Raw genomic sequence first — 22106 nt, forward strand, 5'->3', positions numbered from 1 at the left:
TAATATCAGTAGAACAGTTCAATGGATTTCATTGGGAACAACGGAAGCTTACTCAAACATCAACATATTTAGGACACTGTTAACACTGTTTGTCCAGCAACCGTCCCTCCCTTTTTGGGGCTCAAACTCAACGGGAGGCGCTGGATCAGCTTCGGAGGACCAGAAAGAGGAGTTTGAGGAACAGTAGGAGACTGAAGCAAAGGATCCGGGTGGCCATGAGAACCGCCAGGCGGGCCAGCAACATGGAGGTGCCCTCCTTCCTGCGGCAGCTGGTGAAGGAAACCGAGAAGATGGTGACCTTCTTCTTCAAGGGTGGCCGACGGGAACCGGGAGCTGACGATGAGTACTTTGAAAACGAAGAGGAAGTGGGCAGACCCTACTTAGAAAGGCCCATTTTGGAGAAAGATACGGCAGAAGGCGGGTCGAAATGGGGCGTTAACTACGGTATGGCCAGTATGCAGGGCTGGCGAGCCCAGATGGAGGATTCCCACACCTGCATGCCAGAGATGAGCGATGCATTGCCAGACTGGAGCTATTTTGCCGTGTACGATGGGCATGCGGGGAGAACGGTGGCTCAGTACTGCTCCAGACACCTGCTGGATTTCATTCTTGACACAGGTACTCACCCATTAAATGCAGATAGACAGTCTTGAAGGTAAAATGATAGAATTTATACATTTGTTACTTGAATGTAGTTTGTTGTTATACCTACCTATTTTTATTAACAGTAAATTTAGCATAATCCAGCCAAACCCTAACCCTAGTATATGTTAATAATTAATATTGTGTACGTATTTGTGTATTCACCTGGTAACAAAAACACCTTAAAATAAAGTAACTAATATTTTTATGTGTTTTATGTGTGTGTGTGTGTGTGTGTGTGTGTGTGTGTGTGTGTGTGTGTGTGTGTGTGTGTGTGAGATTAAAGATGTCGCTTATCAGAATTGAAATTTTTATTTAAAATCTGGAGGAAATTTGAAAGAAAATGGGCTAGTGATCTAATAAGATTGATTTTTCCAGTTTTAATCATATCAATCATTTAATAATAATGCAATTCCATTAAAACTTGATCTTTGTTCTTAAGTATTAAAACTTAATCAATGTTTTAGTGTTACAAAAGTGGTTATCATCTCAAAATGCAGAATTTGTCCGAGATAAGTCCAATATGTTGAATCACAAACTGGGGTCCATGGAAAAAAAAGGTCAAAGAAAGAGTGTAAAAACATAAATAATGATAACAATAAACACGTTATTTATTACAAATTCATTCAGCTTTGTAAGCCCTTGAGTTTTGTATAATTTTGTTCTATTGAACAATTAGATTTTACACACATTTAGAACAATTTTTCACAGTATCAATAAATGCATACTGCATCTTTTACAGTATAAATTAGTCTTTCTACATACAATATATATATATAATACAATATATTTTAGTCCAGAAATATGTGATGTAATTAATTGGAATAATGGAAATAACAAGCTTTCCTCAAGTAGGTTGAAAGGCAGGTTACTGAGCAGGCCTGAGCAGTCACCGTGCTTGACCCTATTATATGATTGTCTAATCAGGCTGTGTGACGGTGAATGAGGATGTAGACCAGGTCAAAGATGGCATCAGAGATGGCTTCCTCAACATAGACCGCCACATGCACACCCTGGTCCGCAACGAAACCTGGGACCACAGCGGGTCGACAGCAACTGCTGTCATGATCTCGCCACGAAACATCTACTTCATCAACTGCGGTGATTCACGGACCTTCCTTTGCCGAGACGGCCAGGTGGTCTTCTACACGGAGGACCACAAACCTATCAACCCACGAGAGAAAGAGCGCATCCAGAACGCGGGTGGCTCTGTCACACTGCAGCGCATCAACGGCTCGCTGGCCGTGTCCCGTGCCCTTGGCGACTTCGACTTTAAGGAGGTGGAATGGAGGACTCAGACCGAACAGCTGGTGTCTCCTGAGCCAGAGGTGTACGAGCTGGAGCGAAGCCCAGAAGATGAGTTCCTGGTGGTGGCTTGTGATGGCGTCTGGGATGCTATCGGTAATGAGGAGCTGTGTGCGTTTGTGCGCAACCGTCTGCAGGTCTGTGATGATCTGAGAGAGATCTGCACACAGGTCATTGATCTCTGCCTCTATAAGGTTGGTATCAGCAGTGACAGGATCCCATTGGTTTGGCCAGAAGCCATATGATTAAAGCGATACTTCACACAAAAATGAAAATTCTGTCATTAATTACTCATCCTTGTGTTGTTCCAAACCTGTACGGTTTCTTCTTTCATCTTCGGGAACACAATTTAAGATGGTGAAAAAAAACATGACAGTACCATGACGCAAGCATGATGACATTTTTGAATAGGTTCAATATTAGTTCAAATGCATTTATTTAGGATATGTTAAGTTATTCAGTCATTTAAACTGAACTATTGGGAAAATATTAGCTAAAATCATTATCATTAGCTAAAACAATTAAAATTGTTTTCAGTAACTGAAAAACAATTTTTAAGTGAAATATAAATATTAAAAAGTAGAAAAATAAAACAAATGCTCAGTTTTATCTCACAAATACAGTCTAAACTTAAAACTAAAACTATTAGAATTATTACTTTGATACTATTATTATTTGTTTTCTTTAATAGAAATATGGCTGAAATTATATAAAATATAAGTATTCATTGAAAAAACAGTTGCTTTGGAATCTAATAAAAATCATTAAACTGAAATTAATGAAATGTGCTAAATAAAATTCTGAATAAAACTCAATAAAAAAACCTGATAAAAATGGCAAAAATGGTCTATTCAGTTTCGTTTGATGCAAATTATTTAGTACTTATTTCTACAGATCTATTATAAAGTCTTTTTTTCCCCCAATTACTACCCCTAAATAACCCTTAAAAGCAAACAATGTGTTGTTAATTGCTTTAAATGTTTCTTCTTGTCTAAGTGTGCAATTCTTGGTAATGCAATACTAAATAGCTTCTAAAACTGAGTGTCAGTTTTTCTTTTGATACTGTGTGAAAATCATTGCATCGATATGCATTCAACAACTCAAGTCTGATGCAAAGTCGATATTGAATTACCAGTAATTCCGTCACATTCCAAAACATTAAACAAGTTTAGGAATGCCTTGTTACTTAAAAGGATTAGGCATTTTGGTTATGTAATATTATATAATGATATTTCCCTGCCGCATGTTGAGGCGAGGAAGATTACAGAGTGCATAATAAAATCAGCTTGACCCGTTCTATGTAGATACTGTTTTATAAATAGAATGATTACAGGAGAGAGCGAGAGGAGATTACAAGTGAGATTCAGACTGCAGGTTAAGGGATATCCAGAGTTACAACCAGCTACTCGACCAGGCAAAGAGCTCCTTTGGTTTAATACTAGCATTAGCTGTCAATGAGCATACTGTATTTAATCTTAATTCATGAACTTTATGTATTAGCATTTTCTGGCATTATTTCAGTACTCTAATTTATTTAGTTGATTTTTGTGAGCAGGATTTTCAATTTGTGCCCTGCAGGGAAGTTTAGACAACATCAGCATTATCATCATCTGCTTCGACGGCGCCCCCAAGGTGACCCCAGAGGCACTGCAGCAGGAGGCAGAGTTAGAGCAAGTCATCGAGCAAAAAGTGGCAGGTAATTTCACCAATTCATTCAATATATAATAAGATGTGATTTAAACACACTATATTAGAAGAAATATCTCTATAAATGACAGATTTTGTATATAAAAGTGTATTTTTTTTCTTAATATTTTCTTATACGTTCCACAGAGATCATTAACATGATCAGATCTAGAGACGAGGAGCCTGAACTGCTCTATGTGATGAAATTCCTGGCGTCTGAAGATATTCCCGGCCTCCCACCAAGTGGAGGTATCTCATGCAAGTAAGTGATACTGTGGACACTATGTATATAATGACTAACAATCAGGTATTTTCTCCCAATATGTTTATTTATTTATTTTGCAGGAAAGATTGCATAATAGGCGCATATCAGAAATATGCAGCAGCCTTTAAATCCCTTGAGCCGATGGTATGTATGAACACATGTTAAAAAGCCATACTTTATTAATTAATGAACATCTGATTAGATTTTTATATGATTTGAATGTGTCTTTAAATAGAAAGTGCAAAAGTTCATTTTAAAAATAACAAGAATTCTTCATTATGTTGTCATTATTGAAGGATATTGGCGGCTCTGATGACTCCACCTAGTGGCCATTATGTTGGAGATGGACTCAAGCCTTGAATCTCTGTAGATGTAATAATCAATGCGAGGAGGACATTTGTACCACCTGCTTCACAGAGCTCAAAGTGCTTAGCCAAACTGTTTCTTTTTTAAATCAATGTTGTGTATTGTAAACATTGAAACCGAAATAGGTGGAAGAGGATGATTTATCATATGCTTTCATGAAGGTAAAGCATGTACAGGACATAAAGCTTTTTATGGAAGACAGGAAGTTTTAACTTCACTTAAAGGTGAAGCATGGAACTGATGTGTCACCAAATTGAATTGTAAGTGTTTTTGATTAAGGATTTCCAGGCCACATGAGAATTTATCTTTTACAATAAACACTCCAATATTCCATAATAGGTTTATTTATTTATTTATTTTATTAAATGAACACTTGATTTGTCTTTCAACTTGCATGTGATAAAAGAAAGCAAGCCCACTGAATTACACAAATCACCTTTAATTTTTTTTTTTTACTTTGTTAGCTTTTTAAGTAACACTTTTCTAAATGTATTTAAATAAATATTTTTGTGCAATATTACAGTTATAGGTTGTTTCATGATTGATTTCACGAATGACCCAAGATTTACATATTTAAGATTCAATGTATAAGTGTTATAAATATGTTTATTTGATTTGATTATAGATGTTAAGCTCCCTTTACCTACAGAGAGCTTAGATTTATATTATTATTAATCAAACTTGCACAATATATTAAAACTAACATCTGTAAAACTTGATAAAGGGTACTTGAACTATACATTTTCTCTCTCTCTCTCTCTCTCTCTTTCTCTCTCTCTCTCTCTTTACTATAGTAAACAATTTATCTCATCATAAATAATATAATAAACCCATTTTGTATAAAAGCACTCAACGTCTCTATCATTTTTATGAATTGTTAAGAAATCTGTTGACTCCCTGACGAAGGCTTGTATGCCGAAATGCATCTGAGTTTTTAAAGGTTTATAAACCTTCATATATGATGACTTAATTTTTCTTAAAGAGAGTGCCTTGGAGTTTCCTATTTGTTCTAAATTATGATTATCCCATCCAAAGAGCACCTAAAGCTAACATTTTGAGTCCTGGAAGTGTGCCTCTATAGACATTTGATGTTAAGAAATCATGAAGAACTCACAAGAATGAATGAGATTTAATGATGAGTGGATGAATTTTTCAATGGCTCCTATCATTTGTTGCTGATGCAGTAATTATTAATAAATGTAGTTATGTAGTCCAGCCATGCCCCAAGTTGTTCAGACCCTAGCACAGCCCGTGTCCGACAGTTTATAAGAATTACCGGTCCAAGTCCAACCGGAGCCAGTCTTTTTTCCCTTCTCCCAAAATAGCTTATACTGCTTTTCCAGCTGTTAAAATAGTGTAGTTTTTTATTTAATGGCAAAGTGATTATATTTCGTTTAGTTTTTATTTTTATTTTATTAAGTTAACTTAGAAAAACATTTGAAGCATTTTATGTTTGTTAAATATAAGTTTTTGTTTTTTAAAGTAACAACCAATCGGCCAGTGGCAGACAGTGTGCCTATGTTTGATCAGTTTAGCCTTAATTCTTAAATCATCACGACTTGCCTAAAATATAATATATAGATATGAAACAGTTCAAGCATACAACAAAGTTCAAATGTTAAACCTACTGTAGATTAATGAAGCGCACACTGCAGGATATGGAGGTGACAGTGCGATCACTTGCCTTTTTTTCCAATGAATACGCTGTCATTTTTGCTTATAAAGTTAAGAGTAATAAGAGTAATACATAATTCGTAACTGTAAATGTCTACTTTTATTTAAACAGAAGAAACTAATGTTTATTTGACGACAGAACTCAAGACACATTTAAACAATATTAATATTAGCAATAGTTATGTATGTAATAATATGACTACATTCAGATAATTATTAATAATACATTCTAAGTTATGATTTATTTTATTCATAATTCATCATATAGCCTATTATACAGTATACAAAATCAAACAAATATCAGTCAGAATAAATGGTTCCCATCAATTCTAATCAAGTTTATTGACATAAAAAAACTATCATTATGTGAAATAAATAAATAATAATAAATGTACTTTTTGTATTCCAGCAACACTTCTCAGTTTGGTTTACTTCAAGTCAAAGTACTAAAACTAAATACACCACTAAAACTAAAAAAAATTAATGTAATAAAAACTGTAGACATATAAATATAATAAAATATTAAATTCAAAATACTAACCAAAAATATTAACCCTAAATGAAACAAAAATCACTCTCTATTAATCTCTATCAACTTGATAGTATTGAAATATTTCCTAATTATTTTAATGACATTTTTAAATGGGAACGCTGTTTTGCTTTGACATAAGCTGTAAGATGAAATAACTAAAGTCTGCAACAGATCCATGACACATTAGCACAATTGTAACAGTTTAATATGTTATTTCATGCTACAACCTTAGCATAACTTCCACCAGAGATATTCAACAAAGAATGTAAAATATACCAAGCCTGATTTATTCATTGACTTCACAATATACTTATTACTTACTATATGACCTTTTTAAATTATCACTGATGGAGAAACACAACATACAGTATGTGAAAGTTTCAGGGATTTTGATTAGCTGCAAAAATCTGAAATGTTTTAAATTGGATAATTAGACAAAATATAGTGCTGTGGTTGTTTGTGTTGATAGTGGCATTGTGCGATACTTAAACATGCGTATAATGATACACAAAAAGGTTTTGTGCAAACGGTTTTCTTCTAAATGGCTCCTAACATCCAGTGAGAGCAGATGACACTGAAGGAAATCCAGGCTATGGCAGTGTTTATGCTGGAGGTCAATTCACTTATTTGGACAGCTCAGAGACCGTACCTCTCCTAATCCCAGACATTCAGCAGCAGCAGCACGTCTGGAGCAGAGAAGAGCTGGAGAAGTGCGCAGGAGGACCAGAATGGAAGAAGTTCCGTTCTTGCTTCATGCTTTTTTGTCATATCAATCACAAGTGCAGTATGGAGTACCTCAAGGCTCAGTACTAGGGCCATAACTCTTCATGCTTTACATGTTACCTTTGGGAGATATCAGCTTTCACTTTTACACTGATGATACTTAGATCTATATTTCTTCGAGGCCTGATGTTGATATAAAAAACTGGATGACAAGTAATTTCTTACTGCTAAATTCTGAAAAAAACACAGGTGTAAATTATAGGACCTAAAAACTCTGCATGTAACAACCTAGAATGCTGTCTAAGACTTGATGGCTGCTCTGTCAATTCTTCGTCATCAGTTAGGAACCTAGGTGTGCTATTTGATAGCAATCTTTCCTTCGAAAGCCACATTTCTAGCATTTATAAAACTGTTTTTTTTTCCATCTCAAAAATATATCTAAATTATGACCTATGCTCTCAAAGTCAAATGCAGAAATGTTAATCCATGCATTTATGACCTCTAGGTTAGACTATTGTAATGCTTTATTGGGTGGTTGTTCTGCACGCTTAGAAAACAAACTACAGTTAGTCCAAAATGCAGCAGCAAGAGTTCTTACTAGAACCAGGAAGTATGACCATATTAGCCCGGTCCGGTCCACACTGCACTGGCTCCCTATCAAACATTGTATACATTTTAAAATATTGCTTACTACTTATAAAGCCCTGAATGGTTTAGCACCTCAGTATTTGAATGAGCTCCTTTTACATTATAATCCTCTACGTCTGCTGCGTTCTCAAAACTCAGGCAATTTGATAATACCTAGAAAATCAAAATCAACTGCGGGTGGCAGAATCCTTTTCCTATTTAGCGCCTAAACTCTGGTATAACCTACAGTACCTTACATTGTTCGTCGGACAGACACACACTTGCAGTTTAAATCTAGATTAAAGACCTATCTTTTTAATCTGGCTTACACATAACATACTAATATGCTTTTAATATCCAAATCCGTTAAAGGATTTTTAAGCTGCATTAATTAGGTAGACCGGAACCGGAAACACTTCCCATAACACCGGATATACTTGCTACATCATTAGAAGAATGGCATCTACGCTAATATTAGTCTGTTTCTCTCTTGTTCCCAGGTCACCGCACCAGATCCAGTCTGTATCCAGATCAGAGGGTCACTACAGTCGCCCGGATCCAGTACGTATCCAGACCAGATGCTGGATCAGCACCTAGAAAGGACCTCTACTGCCCTTAAAGAGAGCGGAGACCAGGACAACTAGAGCCCCAGATACAGATCCCCTGTAAAGACCTTGTCTCAGATGACCACCAGGACAAAACCACAGGAAACAGATGATTCTTCTGCACAATCTGACTTTGCTGCAGCCTGGAATTGAACTACTGGTTTCATCTGGTCAGAGGAGAACTGGCTCCCCAACTGAGCCTGGTTTCTCCCAAGGTTTTTTTCTCCATTCTGTCACCGATGGAGTTTCGGTTCCTTGCCGCTGTCGCCTCTGGCTTGCTTAGTTGGGGTCACTTCATCTACAGCGATATCGTTGAATTGATTGCAAATGATTGCACAGACACCATTTAAACTGAACAGAGATGACATCACTGAATTCAATGATGAACTGCCTTTAACTGTGATTTTGCATTAATGACACACTGTTTTCCTAATTAATGTTGTTCAGTTGCTTTGACACAATCTGTTTTGTTTTAAGTGCTATATAAATAAAAGTGACTAGACTTTGGTTCTGGATTGGTTGGCTGATAATGCTGAGCACTGTGATGGCAATAATCATTCAGAGCCCGCGGACGGATTCTCTTTCATTGCACTGTTGGCAGAGGGACGTGTTTTACCGCCTGCAGCCTGCACTCTTCATGGATGCAAACAGTGACAAGGTCAGCCGTATCAGCAGTGAGTTCATTAAAAACTTCAACAATATTATTGCAGTATGATTGCATCTACTGCTGTCAAAACATTCAAACCCTTTATCCATCCATCTTGGAGCCTAAAATTACTCCCACATGTCAAAGTCTAAGGCATTGTTGAGTTTATGAGTAGTTTTCAGAAACCACAGCACAGGACATTTAACACAATGTCAACACTCTTAAAACAAGGTTCTTTGACATCTTTGGTTCAGTGAAGATCTTTTAAAATCCGTTGAATCTGGACAAAAGATTCTTTATAATGGAAAGTCCTATTTTATGATTTTTTTTAATGGATTTCTTTTATTATTATTGTCATTGCTTATAAATCACACACACACACACACACACACATATATATATATATATATATATATATATATATATATATATATATATATATTGGGGTGTAACGGTTCACAAAATTCACGGTTCGGTTCGATACGATACACTGATGTCACGGTTCGGTTCGGTTCGGTTCGATACGTTTTAGATACAGCAAAATGTAAAAACATCTCAACTTTTCAGAATGCCGCAAGCGCACCGCGGGTCATGTGACAAGAACTAACCAATCAGCTTCATCCTTTCCCGTAACAACGTTGAGAGCTAAGCCAAGATGAAGGATCAGCTGATCATAGTTGTATATGGATTGCAATTTTGAAATAAATTTAGTAGCAGAGCTACTGCAAGCGATTTTTAGAGCTGCAAATCCATTTATCCTTCGCTGAAATTTCCGCGTCTCATGGAGAGAGCACGTCATTGTTGCTTAGCAAAGACAGACGCCTCATGAGCGCTTCTGCCCAAGCGCTTTGGAAAGGAGGAGAAAGACGCGCTTAGCGTTTTCCATGCGTTTTTAGGCACGATATGTGAACGGCCCCTAAGGCGCTCGCTCACTCAGCACGCGCTGAAGGCTCGTTGCAAAATGTCGAATGCCTTTAACAGACCAGAAATATAAGATCCTAAAATAACCAACAGGTCTGGTGTTTGGGTTGGATTCCCTGTAAGCTATAGTGTCTAAATGCTGCAGGGATAGTTTGCTGCGTGCATGTTTCTCCTTTTTTTCGTCTTTTCCCAGATAGTACTGACGCATATATCCCAGATATTCCCGCTGGTGTTTTTTTTTTTTTTTTTTTTATTCCCGCTGGTGTACCCTGTCATGTTGCAGATGCGACATACCGTTGTTTTTTTATCCACCACTCTCTTGCCATCACCATTATAGCTTAAAGGGAATCCAAAGTGCACCCAAACACCAGACCTGTTGGTTACTGGAGGATCTTCTTTTTCTAGTCTGTTAAACGCATTGGCTATTTTGCAATGAGCCTTCAGCGCGTACTGAGTGAGCGAGCGCCTGCTGAGTAGCCTAACATAAACATATAAGATGGTGTTTTTTTCTTCTTCGGGAGTGTCAGGGGCGTTGCCTGTTACGTTGTTTGGGTTATTGGGCTACCTTGTTGAACGCATATCATTATATTTCTCTCTCTCTCTTTTTTTTTTTTTTTCAAATATAATTAATTACTCCAACGAACCGTTCGGTATACATAATGCGTACCGCGTACCGAACCGAAAGCGTCGTACCGAACGGTTCAATACGAATACGCGTATCGTTACACCCCTAATATATATATATATATATATATAAAATGTAGATATTTTTTATGTTTCTTTTATTAATTCTATTAAATTGTTATTGAAAATAATAACCTATGAAATTTCTCATGTCAGTCCTGCATTCAAAATATCTGAGGCTGAATATTACGGGGGTTGAATATCAGTACAAACATGTCTAAAGCTTCAGCTGATAAATATCAGGACCTTACACCACTAAATTCACCTGTGTTAAAATTAAACATAAATGAAACAGGGCATGTTTTCATTTTTTCATATGAAATATAAATGTTATTTAACATATTAATTATATGCTATTAAATATTACATAAAGATTAAAAATATATTTAATTTATATATATAGTATATTATAATAAAGTATTTAGTAGTATCGATATTCCAATACATAATAATACTTTTTTTTAAAAAATGTATTTTATACAAATTTATATAAATTATATCAATAGTAGGACACACATACAGTAGCACACTGATGTATGACTCTGAATCAGGGGTGTCCGAGCGGCTGCCGTATCTGAAGTCACTGGGGTTAGGGCAGTGATCCTGGAGGGGTTGTTCCAACAGGACATCTTCCCTCACAACCTGACAGAGATCGACCAAATCTGAGCATGCTTCCACAATTCACACAGCTTATCATAGAAAGCCGCAAAGCAGATATGTATAAATTCATTACTAAAAATGCACTTGATTTTATTTTGGTAGTTTTACTGTCATTCACTCTTTCATAAAATGAAACGTTTTCATTAAATATTTTATCTGCATGTGATGTAGGTGGATCAGGATTTTGCTACCTTTGCTATTCACTAGATGGCGCTGTTTAGTCACATTGCATCAGTCTTCGGTCTTATTGTACACTGACCTCAAAGTAATTAGACACTTAAGCCATTTCTGAAAATCATTGTTTAAAAAAAAAAAAACATTATGCTATAAATGTAATTTATAGTGGATATACTGTATGAAGACAGTTCACCTCAAAATCCCATAGTTTTCCTCATGTATAGAATAAGTGTGGATGTTTCACATTCACAAGCACAAAGTGTTCACTTGTTCACATGTTTCTTTTTCCTTTTATATCTTTTTTTAAATGTTCTTGAAATGTGCGCTTGGCTCTCATGCAAACATTTTATGGGGCTCCATCATTTCATTTGCCTACGTCATCCGCTGGAACGCCAATCTCTCGTGAACATGCATGATGAATAGCGAAAGCTAGAGATCACGGTTTCTAAAGTTTTAAATATGGATATTTTCAATTTATTTCATTTGTATAGTTCTTTTGTACGATACAAATCATTGCAAAGCAACTTTACAGAAAATTAAGTTTCTACAATATTTAGTAGTAGCTTATCAGTGGTGACTCAGTTTAAGTGCATATGGCAGAAATTAATTCAATATTTTTCAGACACAAAATGCAGTGCTTTGCTTCAGAAGGCCTTTTTTAACCCCCGGAGCCATGTAAAACACTTTTTATGATGGATGGACGCACTTTATTGGACTTTATAATATCAACACACATTCACTGCCATTATAAAACTTGGAAGGGCCAGGACATTTTTTAATCTAACTCTAATTGTATTCATATTAACGAAGAAAGTCAAGCCTAGAATGGCTTGAGGGGGAGTAAATCATGGGGTAATTTTCATTTTTGGGTGATTTATCCCCTTAAGCAATGTTAGGGTATGTTGGTTGTATTAAAACAATATTAAAGGGGTTAATATGACGTTGCAAACAAAAAAAAAAAAGAACATTATTTGGTGTATTTAGTGTAATGCAATGTGTTTATGCGGTTTAGGGTTTAAAAATAGTACTCCGTTACTAATGCAACCTTGGTTCCCTGAAATACGGGAATGACTACTGCGTCTTCTAAGATGGTATGGGGAAAAAAGCCTTTTTTTTGCTCCTGAACTGAAGCCTTTTTTTCAATCACGCAGTGAAACTGCACGACCATTGGTTAAAAAATGAACCAATGTCTAGGCAGCAGAGCTATGGCGACAAAGACAGCCAAAGCCTTCCAGAATGGCTATTTAAGCAGGGACTTACCACAGGATTCTCAGGTTACTTAGACTGAAGTGACGACTGAGTCGTGCGGCTACATGGAATGGCTAGCAACGCAGTACTTGTTCCCATATCTCAGGGAACCCAGATTATATTAGTAACCGAGTACATTCCCTTTTGATATTTCACTCATACTGCGTCTGCTAAGACGCCATGGGAACACAGTACAATCATGCCGTGTTAATGTAGTGGAATGACTAAAAGTATCAAAACTTCCATAAGCAACCAGTGCCCATAAAGTGGTTAACAACAACCCAGACAGGCTGAGCTTCCTGAGGTTACACCGGGCCTGGTTAATCGTTCCAGAGTATTCCTGTAACTTCACTCGGGGGTGCGGTTACTGAAGCTTTCAAAGAGTTGTTCCGACTGCCTATAAGAGGTAAATTCTCAGAGATAACTCTCTGTCCTCCTCAGAGGGTGGAAGCACAGAGAGTGTAATGACTTACAGTATGGTTTGAGCGGAGTGTATAGAAACTTAAGCACACAAACGTGCCTTGGTTTCCCCTTCAGGCCCTTCAGCACAGTGGGTAGATCCCATTGTAGGGACGGTAGACGGATGAAGCTGATTCAGTCTTCTGGCACCCTTTAAGAAGTGGATCACAGCGCTGTTTCTGCCCACCGATTGACTCCGCAATAGGGGCATAAAAGGCCTCTATAGTCGCCAACATAGACTTTGAGCGTGGATGGGGATCGTCTCTTAACGAGCAGCTCTTGCAGAATGACAACACCTCTGTCAAATCAGAAGTATGAGGGTCTTTGCCGTGGTTTAGACACCAAGCGGAGAAAAAAGACCACTTAAAGGTGTTGAGATTTGAAGGCTATCGTCAAGTGTCCAGAGGTGCAGGGACCACAGATCAGGCCGAGGATGCCATATTGTCCCGTTCGCATGAGAGAGGAGATCCTGTCTCAGCGGAATGAGCCAAGGGGCCGCTACCAACAGCTGAGTCAGCTCTGACAGCCACAGCTGGTTCATCCAAAGGGGGGCCACCAGGAGAATCTTGTGTTTTTGTTCCCTTACTCCTGATTACCTATGGGATCATGGAGATCGCTGGGGAAAGAGCTCAAAGAAGGAGGTCCAGCCAATTACAGGCCAACACGTGCCTGTTCTTCGAGTAATAAATTGGACAATGAGAGTTGTCTTCTGAAGAGAAGAGTTCTACCTCGGCCTTGCCAAAGATGTCCTGGATCTGAGGATGGAGCATCCATTGACATTGACATTACTCCTTGATAACATGTCTGCTCCTTGGTTCAATATGCGCTGCTCTCAGAGAGTGCAGGTTGAGTTGAGCCCATTCCAGGAGGAGCTTCAAAGAGAGGCGTACCCGGTGATTTATGTAGGATACCACAGACATGTTGTCTGATCGGATTAGCACATGGTGCCCCTTTAGGACTGGCAGGAAGAACTGACAGACTCGACATACAGATGACTTTCAATACATTTTCAAAATGTTCATTTAGTTCAGTAATTCAATTATCTTTTGGTAAATGTGAACCAAATACTAAAACTACTTCAGTCTGTGTGCATGAATGTATTTAATACACAAGTTTCATAATTTGAGATGAATTACTGAAATAAAAATATTATTGTACCAAAAAAACAGTACACAGAATCTTGTCAATTATAATTTGCAACTAGACGGATGTACTGTTACTTCCCCTTCAGTCAAAAATCTGGGTGTTATATTAGATAGCAACTTGTCTTTTGAAAATCATATTTCCCATGTTACAAAATCCGCATTCTTCCATCTTAGAAATATTGCTAAGTTACGAAACATGCTATCTGTTTCTGATGCAGAAAAGCTAGTTCATGCATTCATGACCTCTAGACTGGACTATTGTAATGCACTTCTAGGTGTTTGTCCTGCTTCGTCAATAAACAAGCTACAGGTAGCCCAAAATGCAGCTGCTACAATCCTTACCAGGTCAAGAAAATATGATCATATTACGCAGGGGTGGCAGTGACTCAGTGGTTCATGTAGGTTGTCAACAAACCGGAAGGTTGGTGGTTCAATCCCCGGCTCCACCTGACCAAGTGTCGAGGTGTCCTTGAGCAAGACACCTAACCCCAGCTGCTCCTGACGAGCTGGATAGCTAACACCTCAGTCGGTGTGTGAATGAGTGAGTGAATGGTAGAATGTGAGGCAAATTGTAAAGTGCTTTGGTCTGTTGTAGTCTGTTGAAAGCGCTGTATAAATGCAGTCCATTCCATTTACCCCTATTTTACAGTCTCTGCACTGGCTACCTGATAAGTTCCGTATCAGTTAAAAATGATCATTACTTACCTATAAGGCCCTAAATGGTTTAGCTCCTTTAACTAGCCTTCTACCATGCTACAATCCATCACACTCCCTAAGGTCACAAAACGCTGGACTTGGTAGTTCCTAGGATAGCAAAGTCCACTAAAGGAGGTAGAGCTTTTTCACATTTGGCTCCCAGACTCTGGAATAGCCTTCCTGATAATGTTTGGGGTTCAGACACACTATCTCTGTTTAAATCTAGATTAAAAACGCATCTCTTTCGCCAAGCATTCGAATAATGTATCTCTTAAATTGTGACTGCAGTTGTATCTGATCAAATGGGTTAAACTAATTAATTTTACTTTGTTGGAACAGCAGCTATGCTAATGATGTCTCAATGTGTTTCTACGTATGTTTTGCCACGGGATTTACATCCTGTGGTAACTATGATTTACACAAGATCCAGTCTAGATCCAGAAAACCTGAGAAGAGATTATGCTGACCCCTCAGAGGACCCCAGATGAAGCTAACCCTGAATCAACAAACATAACTAACAAATATTGCTACAAGTGTGACTGCGTCATATAATAACTGCTGTTAATAATGTTCATCGTCTGGCTGACTACGTCTTGTATTCATTTTTCTGAAAAATCCTGTCATATGCGCAAAACTGAAAGTCAACACTTATAAGCTACTACTAAATATTGTAGAAACTTAATTTCCTGTAAAGTTGCTTTGTAATGATTTGTATTGTAAAAAGCACTATAGAACGGTGTTTCCGTGTTTTATGTCTTGTGAGTCGCAGTGTTTCTGTACGACGTCATCGCGTCTACCTGTCTGTAAGCGTGCATACAGTTGCGAGTTTCTGCTCGATGTCGGCAGAACCGCATTTTTTCTATGCTCAACTCAGAGGACTGTAAGAGACTGTTGTGTTTTTGTGTTCACGGAAACATGGCTCAGCAACAGCGTTCCAGACGGCGCTATTCAGCTCGACCAGCTGACGTGCTATCGAGCGGACAGAGCTTTGTCAAGGGAGGAAAAACCTGCGGCGGCGGGCTTTGTGTTTGCATCAATTACGCGTGGTGCTGCGATACTGTTGTGATCAGAAAACACTGCTCATCCCTGGTGGAGTTTATGATTATTAAGTGCCGGCTGTTCTATCTGCAGAGGTAATATACTGCTATACTTCTCATTTCGGTGTACATCCCCCCGATCAACATCATCAGCAAGAGGAACGACGCACTAAATGAACTGTACCAGCACATTAGTGAGCAGCAGACAGCACACCCTGATGCTTTTCTCATCATAGCTGGGGATTTCAACCATGCTGGAAAAAGATTGTGTTTCCAAAAATACATCAACACATTAACTTTCCAACATGAGGTAATAGCATTTTGGACTTTGTTTACACCACACAGAGAGGAGCTTACAAAGCCCCCTCCTCCCCCACCTCAGAGCCTCAGACCACATGACTGTAATGCTAATGCCTGCATGCTCATTAGAGTAGCCAAACCAGTTCAAAAACAGATTTAAGTGTGGCCAGAAGGATCATCAGAGGTTTTTCAAGACTGCTTCAACACAACTGACTGGGACATGTTTAAGCAGGCAGACACTTACAATAACACCACTGACCTCCAAGAGTACTCGGAGACTGTCACTGCCTACTTCAAAAAGTACATTGATGATGTAATGGTCACAAAAACCATCACTGTCCGGGCCAACCAGAAGCCGTGGATGAAAGGGGAGGTCTACAGACTTCTGAAGACATGGAATGCTGCCTTCAGAGCTGGAGATGAGGTGGGCCTGAGAACAGCCAGGGCCAACCTGTCCCGCGGCATCAGAGAGGCTAAGAGACAGCACTCCAGGAGGATAGCCCATCAATTTAGCGACAGCAGAGACACTAGGAACCTGTGGCAGGGGATACAGACCATTATGGACTACAAGCCCCCACCACGGACCTGTGACAACAACATCTCTCTGCTAAATGAGCTGAACACCTTCTTCGCTCGCTTTGAGCAACAAAACAGCACCACTGCACAGAAGACTCCACCTCCTCCCGGTGACCAGGTGATGATGCTGACCCCACACAGCGTGAGGAGATCCTTCAGCAGGATCAATGCACGCAAAGCTCTGGGTCCTGACATCATCCCTGGGCATGTACTGAGAGACTGTGCAGCAGAACTCACTGATGTCTTCACAAACATTTTCAACATCTCACTGAGTCAGGCTGTTGTTCCCACATGTTTTAAAACTACCACCATCATTCCAGTTCCGAAGAAGCCATCTCCATTCTGCTTCAATGACTACTGTCCTGTTGCACTTACCCCCATCCTCACGAAGTGCTTTGAACGACTAGTCATGCACCACATCAAGTCTGCCCTCCCCCCCTCCCTGGACCCCTTCCAGTTTGCATATCGGCCCAACCGCTCGACCGATGATGCCATCTCCACTACCCTCCACTCAGCACTCACACATCTGGACAAAAAAGGACTCATATGTCAGAATGCTGTTCATTGACTTCAGTTCAGCATTCAACACAATCATCCCTCAACAGCTTATTTACAAACTGATCCAACTGGGGCTCAACACTTCGCTGTGCGACTGGCTGTTGGACTTTCTGACTGGAAGACCTCAGGCAGTACGGTTCGGCAGCAACACATCCAGCACCATCACACTGAACACTGGGGCCCCCCAAGGATGTGTGCTGAGCCCCCTCCTCTTCACTCTGCTTAACCATGACTGCACACCTTCACACAACTACAACCTTTTTATTAAGTTTGCAGATGACACGACTGTGGTGGGTCTCATTAGCAACAAAGATGAGACAAACTACAGGAGCAAGGTGAGCCACCTGGCCAGGTGATGCAGTGACATCAATCTCTCTCAGAACGTGGAGAAGACGAAGGAGATTGTTGTAGACTTCAGGAGAGCACACACTCAGGATGTTCCTCTGACCATCAACGGTGCGACTGTGGAGAGAGTGAGCAGCACCAAGTTCCTGGGTGTGCACATCACAGAGGAACTCTCATGGACTGAAAACACAGCAGCACTGGCCAAGAAATCAAATCAGTGTCTCTACTTCCTCCACAAACTGAGGAGAGCCAGAGCCCCACCCCCCATCATGTACACCTTCTACAGAGGCACCATCGAGAGCATCCTGACGAGCTGCATCACTGTGTGGTATGGTGCCTGCAATGCGTCCTGCCGAAAGACTCTGCAACGCATAGTGAGAGCAGCTGAGAAGATCATTGGTGTCTCTCTCCCCTCCCTCCAGGATATTTATGGAACCCGTATCACCCGCAAAGCCCTCTGTATCGTAGGTGATCCCTCCCACCCATCACACAGCTTCTTCAGCCTGCTACCATCAGGGAGGAGACTGCATAGTCTCCAGGCCAGGACCAGCAGATTGAAGGACAGCTTCATCCACCAGGCAGTCAGGAAGATGAACTCACTCCCAAACTTGCCCCCCCTCCCCTCTTCTGCCCCAGAACTATGAAGCCCCCCAGAACCCCCCCCCCCCCCCCCCCCCCCCACACACACACACTAATATACCAGTCACTTTGTGCAGCACTGGTCTGCTCACTACCTCATTCTCCATGGAACTGACATCATTCCACAACTTCATCAGTCAGTTAGATAAAATAACTGCTCTTGAGCAAACTTAATAAGCTTTTGTTTTTGCACTAAAAAATCTTTTATCTGCAATGTTGTTCACTTCATTGATTTGCACTCTATCTGCCTTTTGCCTTGCGCTGCTTTATTTAACTTTATTTTTAATTTTATTAGATGTCTTTTTTAACATTCCCTTATTGTATAGTTGTATCTACTTTTTATATTTTGATCTAGATTTTTAGGCTTTAATGTTAATGTTATCTGTGTGCACCGGGGGTCTGAGTGTAACGCAATTTTGATTCTCTGTATGTATGTATTGTACATGTGGAAGAATTGACAATAAAGCAGACTTGACTTGACTTGACTTACAGCGATATTGTTGACTTGATTACAAATGATTGCATAGATACAATTTAAACTGAACTGAGCTGAATGATGACATCACTGAATTAAATGATGAGTTGCCTTTAACTGTCATTTTGCATTTTCCTTTGTTTTCCTAATTAATGTGGTTCAGTTGCTTTGACAAAATCTATTTTGTTTAAAGCACTATATAAATAAAGGTGACGACGACTGCAGTATTGAAAAAAAGGGTTCAGTTAAGGAGAAAAAAGCTTTTTCTAATAACATAGTTGTCAGCATTAAAAGATGTTGCTTTTTGAGGTGCTTTTATAATTGTTGCTTTTATAAAGTAACAATTATAATTGTTGCTTTTTGAGGTGCAAATTTAGTTTGATATTAAAATAACAGTACGTTTATGTCAGTTATTTTACCTACAGATCAATTGTTGCTTTTTGAGGTGCAAATTTAGTTTGATATTTAAATAACAGGATGTTTATGTCAGTTATTTTACCTACAGAACAATGCTTTTCTTACAGATTTCTGCTCATTCAAAACCGATACAGGTGAAGTAGCACATTACATTTGTATGAATGCATTATTGAGAGAGTGATTGCGTGTGAAGTGTTGTAGTACTTGTTTAAATCATGCTTTCATATGAATATATATATATATATACGTATATATAAATATACAGTATATAGTATATATAAATATATATATATAAATATATATATATATATATATATATATATATATATATATATATATATATATATATATATATATATATATATATATATATATTCATATGAAAGCATGATTTAAACAAGTGTATGTGGCATGTATTGTACTCCATATTGTGATGGAGTGGTGGTGGAGCGCTCTTGTGAAAACCACGACACTCCGACTTTTAATAAATCTCCAGTCAAAATCACACCGCTCCACTCCATGCTCTGCTCTGCTCACATACTCTGTAATGCAGTGTTGTGTGTCCCAGCTCGAAGAGACAAAACCAATAAAGCCCATTACAAACAAATCATTTGTTGCATCCAGTGGGGACATAGTTAATGATTATAATGACTTGCACTACACAATGACTTGTCTTTTTACACGTTGCATTGCGTATAGCACTGCATATCGAGCCACATATAATTAAAACCCATGTCTGCATTGTGATCAAGGCAAGGCAAGTTTATTTATATAGCACATTTCGTACACAATGGTAATTCAAAGTGCTTTACATACAATAAAATAAAAATATAATCACAAAAATAAAACAAGTAATTTAAAAACTTTGAAAATTATTTAAAAATTTACTAAAAAGAATTTGAGATATAAGAGATTTTTCATAAAATACAGTGCAATACATAAAATACAGTGCAATCAGTTTGGACATCGCACTGTTCTCATTCAATAAATGCACAGTAAACAGAGGAGTTTTGAGTCTAGATTTAAAGTATGTTAATGTTTTAGCACATCTGATCTCTTCTGGAATCTGATTCCAGCTGCTGGCGTCATAATAACTAATGGCAGATTCCCCTTGTTTTGTGTGAACCCTTGGTATATCTGACTCGATCTTAATGATCTGAGTGGTCTGTTAGGTTTTATATTCAGTAAACATATCTGCATTGTATTTCGGTCCTAGGTCATTGAGTGATTTCTAAATGACCTTTAAAATCAATTCTAAATGTAACTGGATGCCAGTGTAAGAACCTGGGGACCAGTGTGGTATGTGAGAGTGATCCTGGACCTTTGTGAGCTGGATCTGTTTGAAGTAAGGAATATTATATACTGGATATTTATAATGCAACATATCAGCAAGAGAGTGTATTATTTTTTCAACATATATAAAATTCACTGTATGTATCCAGCTGAAGTAAACACCATAGGCAGTAAAACAGCCAACAATTTTAATTTCTTTTTACACAAATTACAATTACAGGGGCAGATTATCAATTAATAAAGACTTCTTTGTGAGGTTACTTCTTTGTAAGGCGTCTTTTGACCTTAAAAAAACTTTTACCACAGTGCATGATTTCGAAACTAACACATTTAAATGTGTGCATTACACAACCAGCTTCCATTTGTATGGCTTTTCTTATGTAGTAAACTTCCTCATTAGTGCAATGTGGCATGCTTGGCTACAAGTCTCATGAAACACAAGTCACAATAAAAAAGGTTCAAAGACTTTTAGAAGCAAGCAAAAAAAAAGAAAAGAAAGTTGCTTCTGTATTTTTATCTCACACTTGCTTCACTATTAGTTAAGTTTAAAGAATGGGTTTTTACTGTAGATGGTACATTATTTTCAAATGTGATTAATAAAGAATATCTTATTGTGGCAACTGGTCACTAGATAAAAGAAAGATTCATGCAAACAGGATTTTTGTTTTATGTCAATATTTCTGCCTACCTTTTGTTTATTATTGGTTATGTGGTATTATTTTAATCTCCAGTATTCATTAAGGTATTGGCTGGGGCATGATGTGTCAGGGTTAGAGATCTGTGACACAGACGCAGCCTTCTCTGCAATGGTACAACTGAAAACACGCTGACATGTCTTCTTTTGTGGAAAATGTGTGGGTTTTTCTTGGAGACATGACATGGTGTCTGCTTACAATTTGATGTGTATTTATGATTCACTGAGACTAATGGAGTGGAAAATGCTTATGCAAGAGTTTAATTCACAAGATGACGAACGGTATCATGTTTGTCAACTTAACTCACACTGGCATTGAAGCAAAATAATTTCCTGTATGATAAAATCAAGTCTTGATGAAAAATGGTAGTCAATTAGTTTATAAACATAATTTTATATTGAGATTAGATTAACTACATATTCATTTGGAGCCCATGCACTGAACTTGCCAACTGACTAATAATTATTACTGTATAAACTTACTCAAGTCTTGGCGACATGAATTAGGTCTTGTTATCGCGTTGTAGAATACTGATGGTGACGCAAACAGTTAACACTCTTCCAGAACTCAGAGTGTGCAGCATTGCTGTTAATGGTTCACTGGTGGAGCTGGTTACAAAGTCACTGATTCCCCCATCACACAATCCATTGTCTCGTGCTGAGGTGGTTGAGACCATGGAGGCCAGTCTGCAGATGCCACAAGGACACTAG

General features: G+C 38.4%; 1 protein-coding gene and 1 pseudogene across 1 annotated transcript; both read left to right on the forward strand.

The window, feature by feature from the left end:
* On the forward strand, positions 1-4600 carry LOC127972829 (protein phosphatase 1A-like). Its single transcript, XM_052576653.1, has 6 exons — positions 1-618; positions 1570-2141; positions 3526-3643; positions 3781-3895; positions 3979-4042; positions 4195-4600. Exons 1-6 carry the CDS (start codon positions 216-218, stop codon positions 4222-4224), a joined length of 1302 nt encoding a protein of 433 aa, XP_052432613.1. The 5' UTR covers positions 1-215; the 3' UTR covers positions 4225-4600.
* A 2361-nt stretch (positions 4601-6961) lies between these two features.
* LOC127973069 (4F2 cell-surface antigen heavy chain-like) lies at positions 6962-22106 on the forward strand (annotated as a pseudogene).

The sequence above is a fragment of the Carassius gibelio genome, chromosome B15 (genome assembly GCF_023724105.1).
Source record: "Carassius gibelio isolate Cgi1373 ecotype wild population from Czech Republic chromosome B15, carGib1.2-hapl.c, whole genome shotgun sequence".
NCBI lineage: Eukaryota > Metazoa > Chordata > Actinopteri > Cypriniformes > Cyprinidae > Carassius > Carassius gibelio.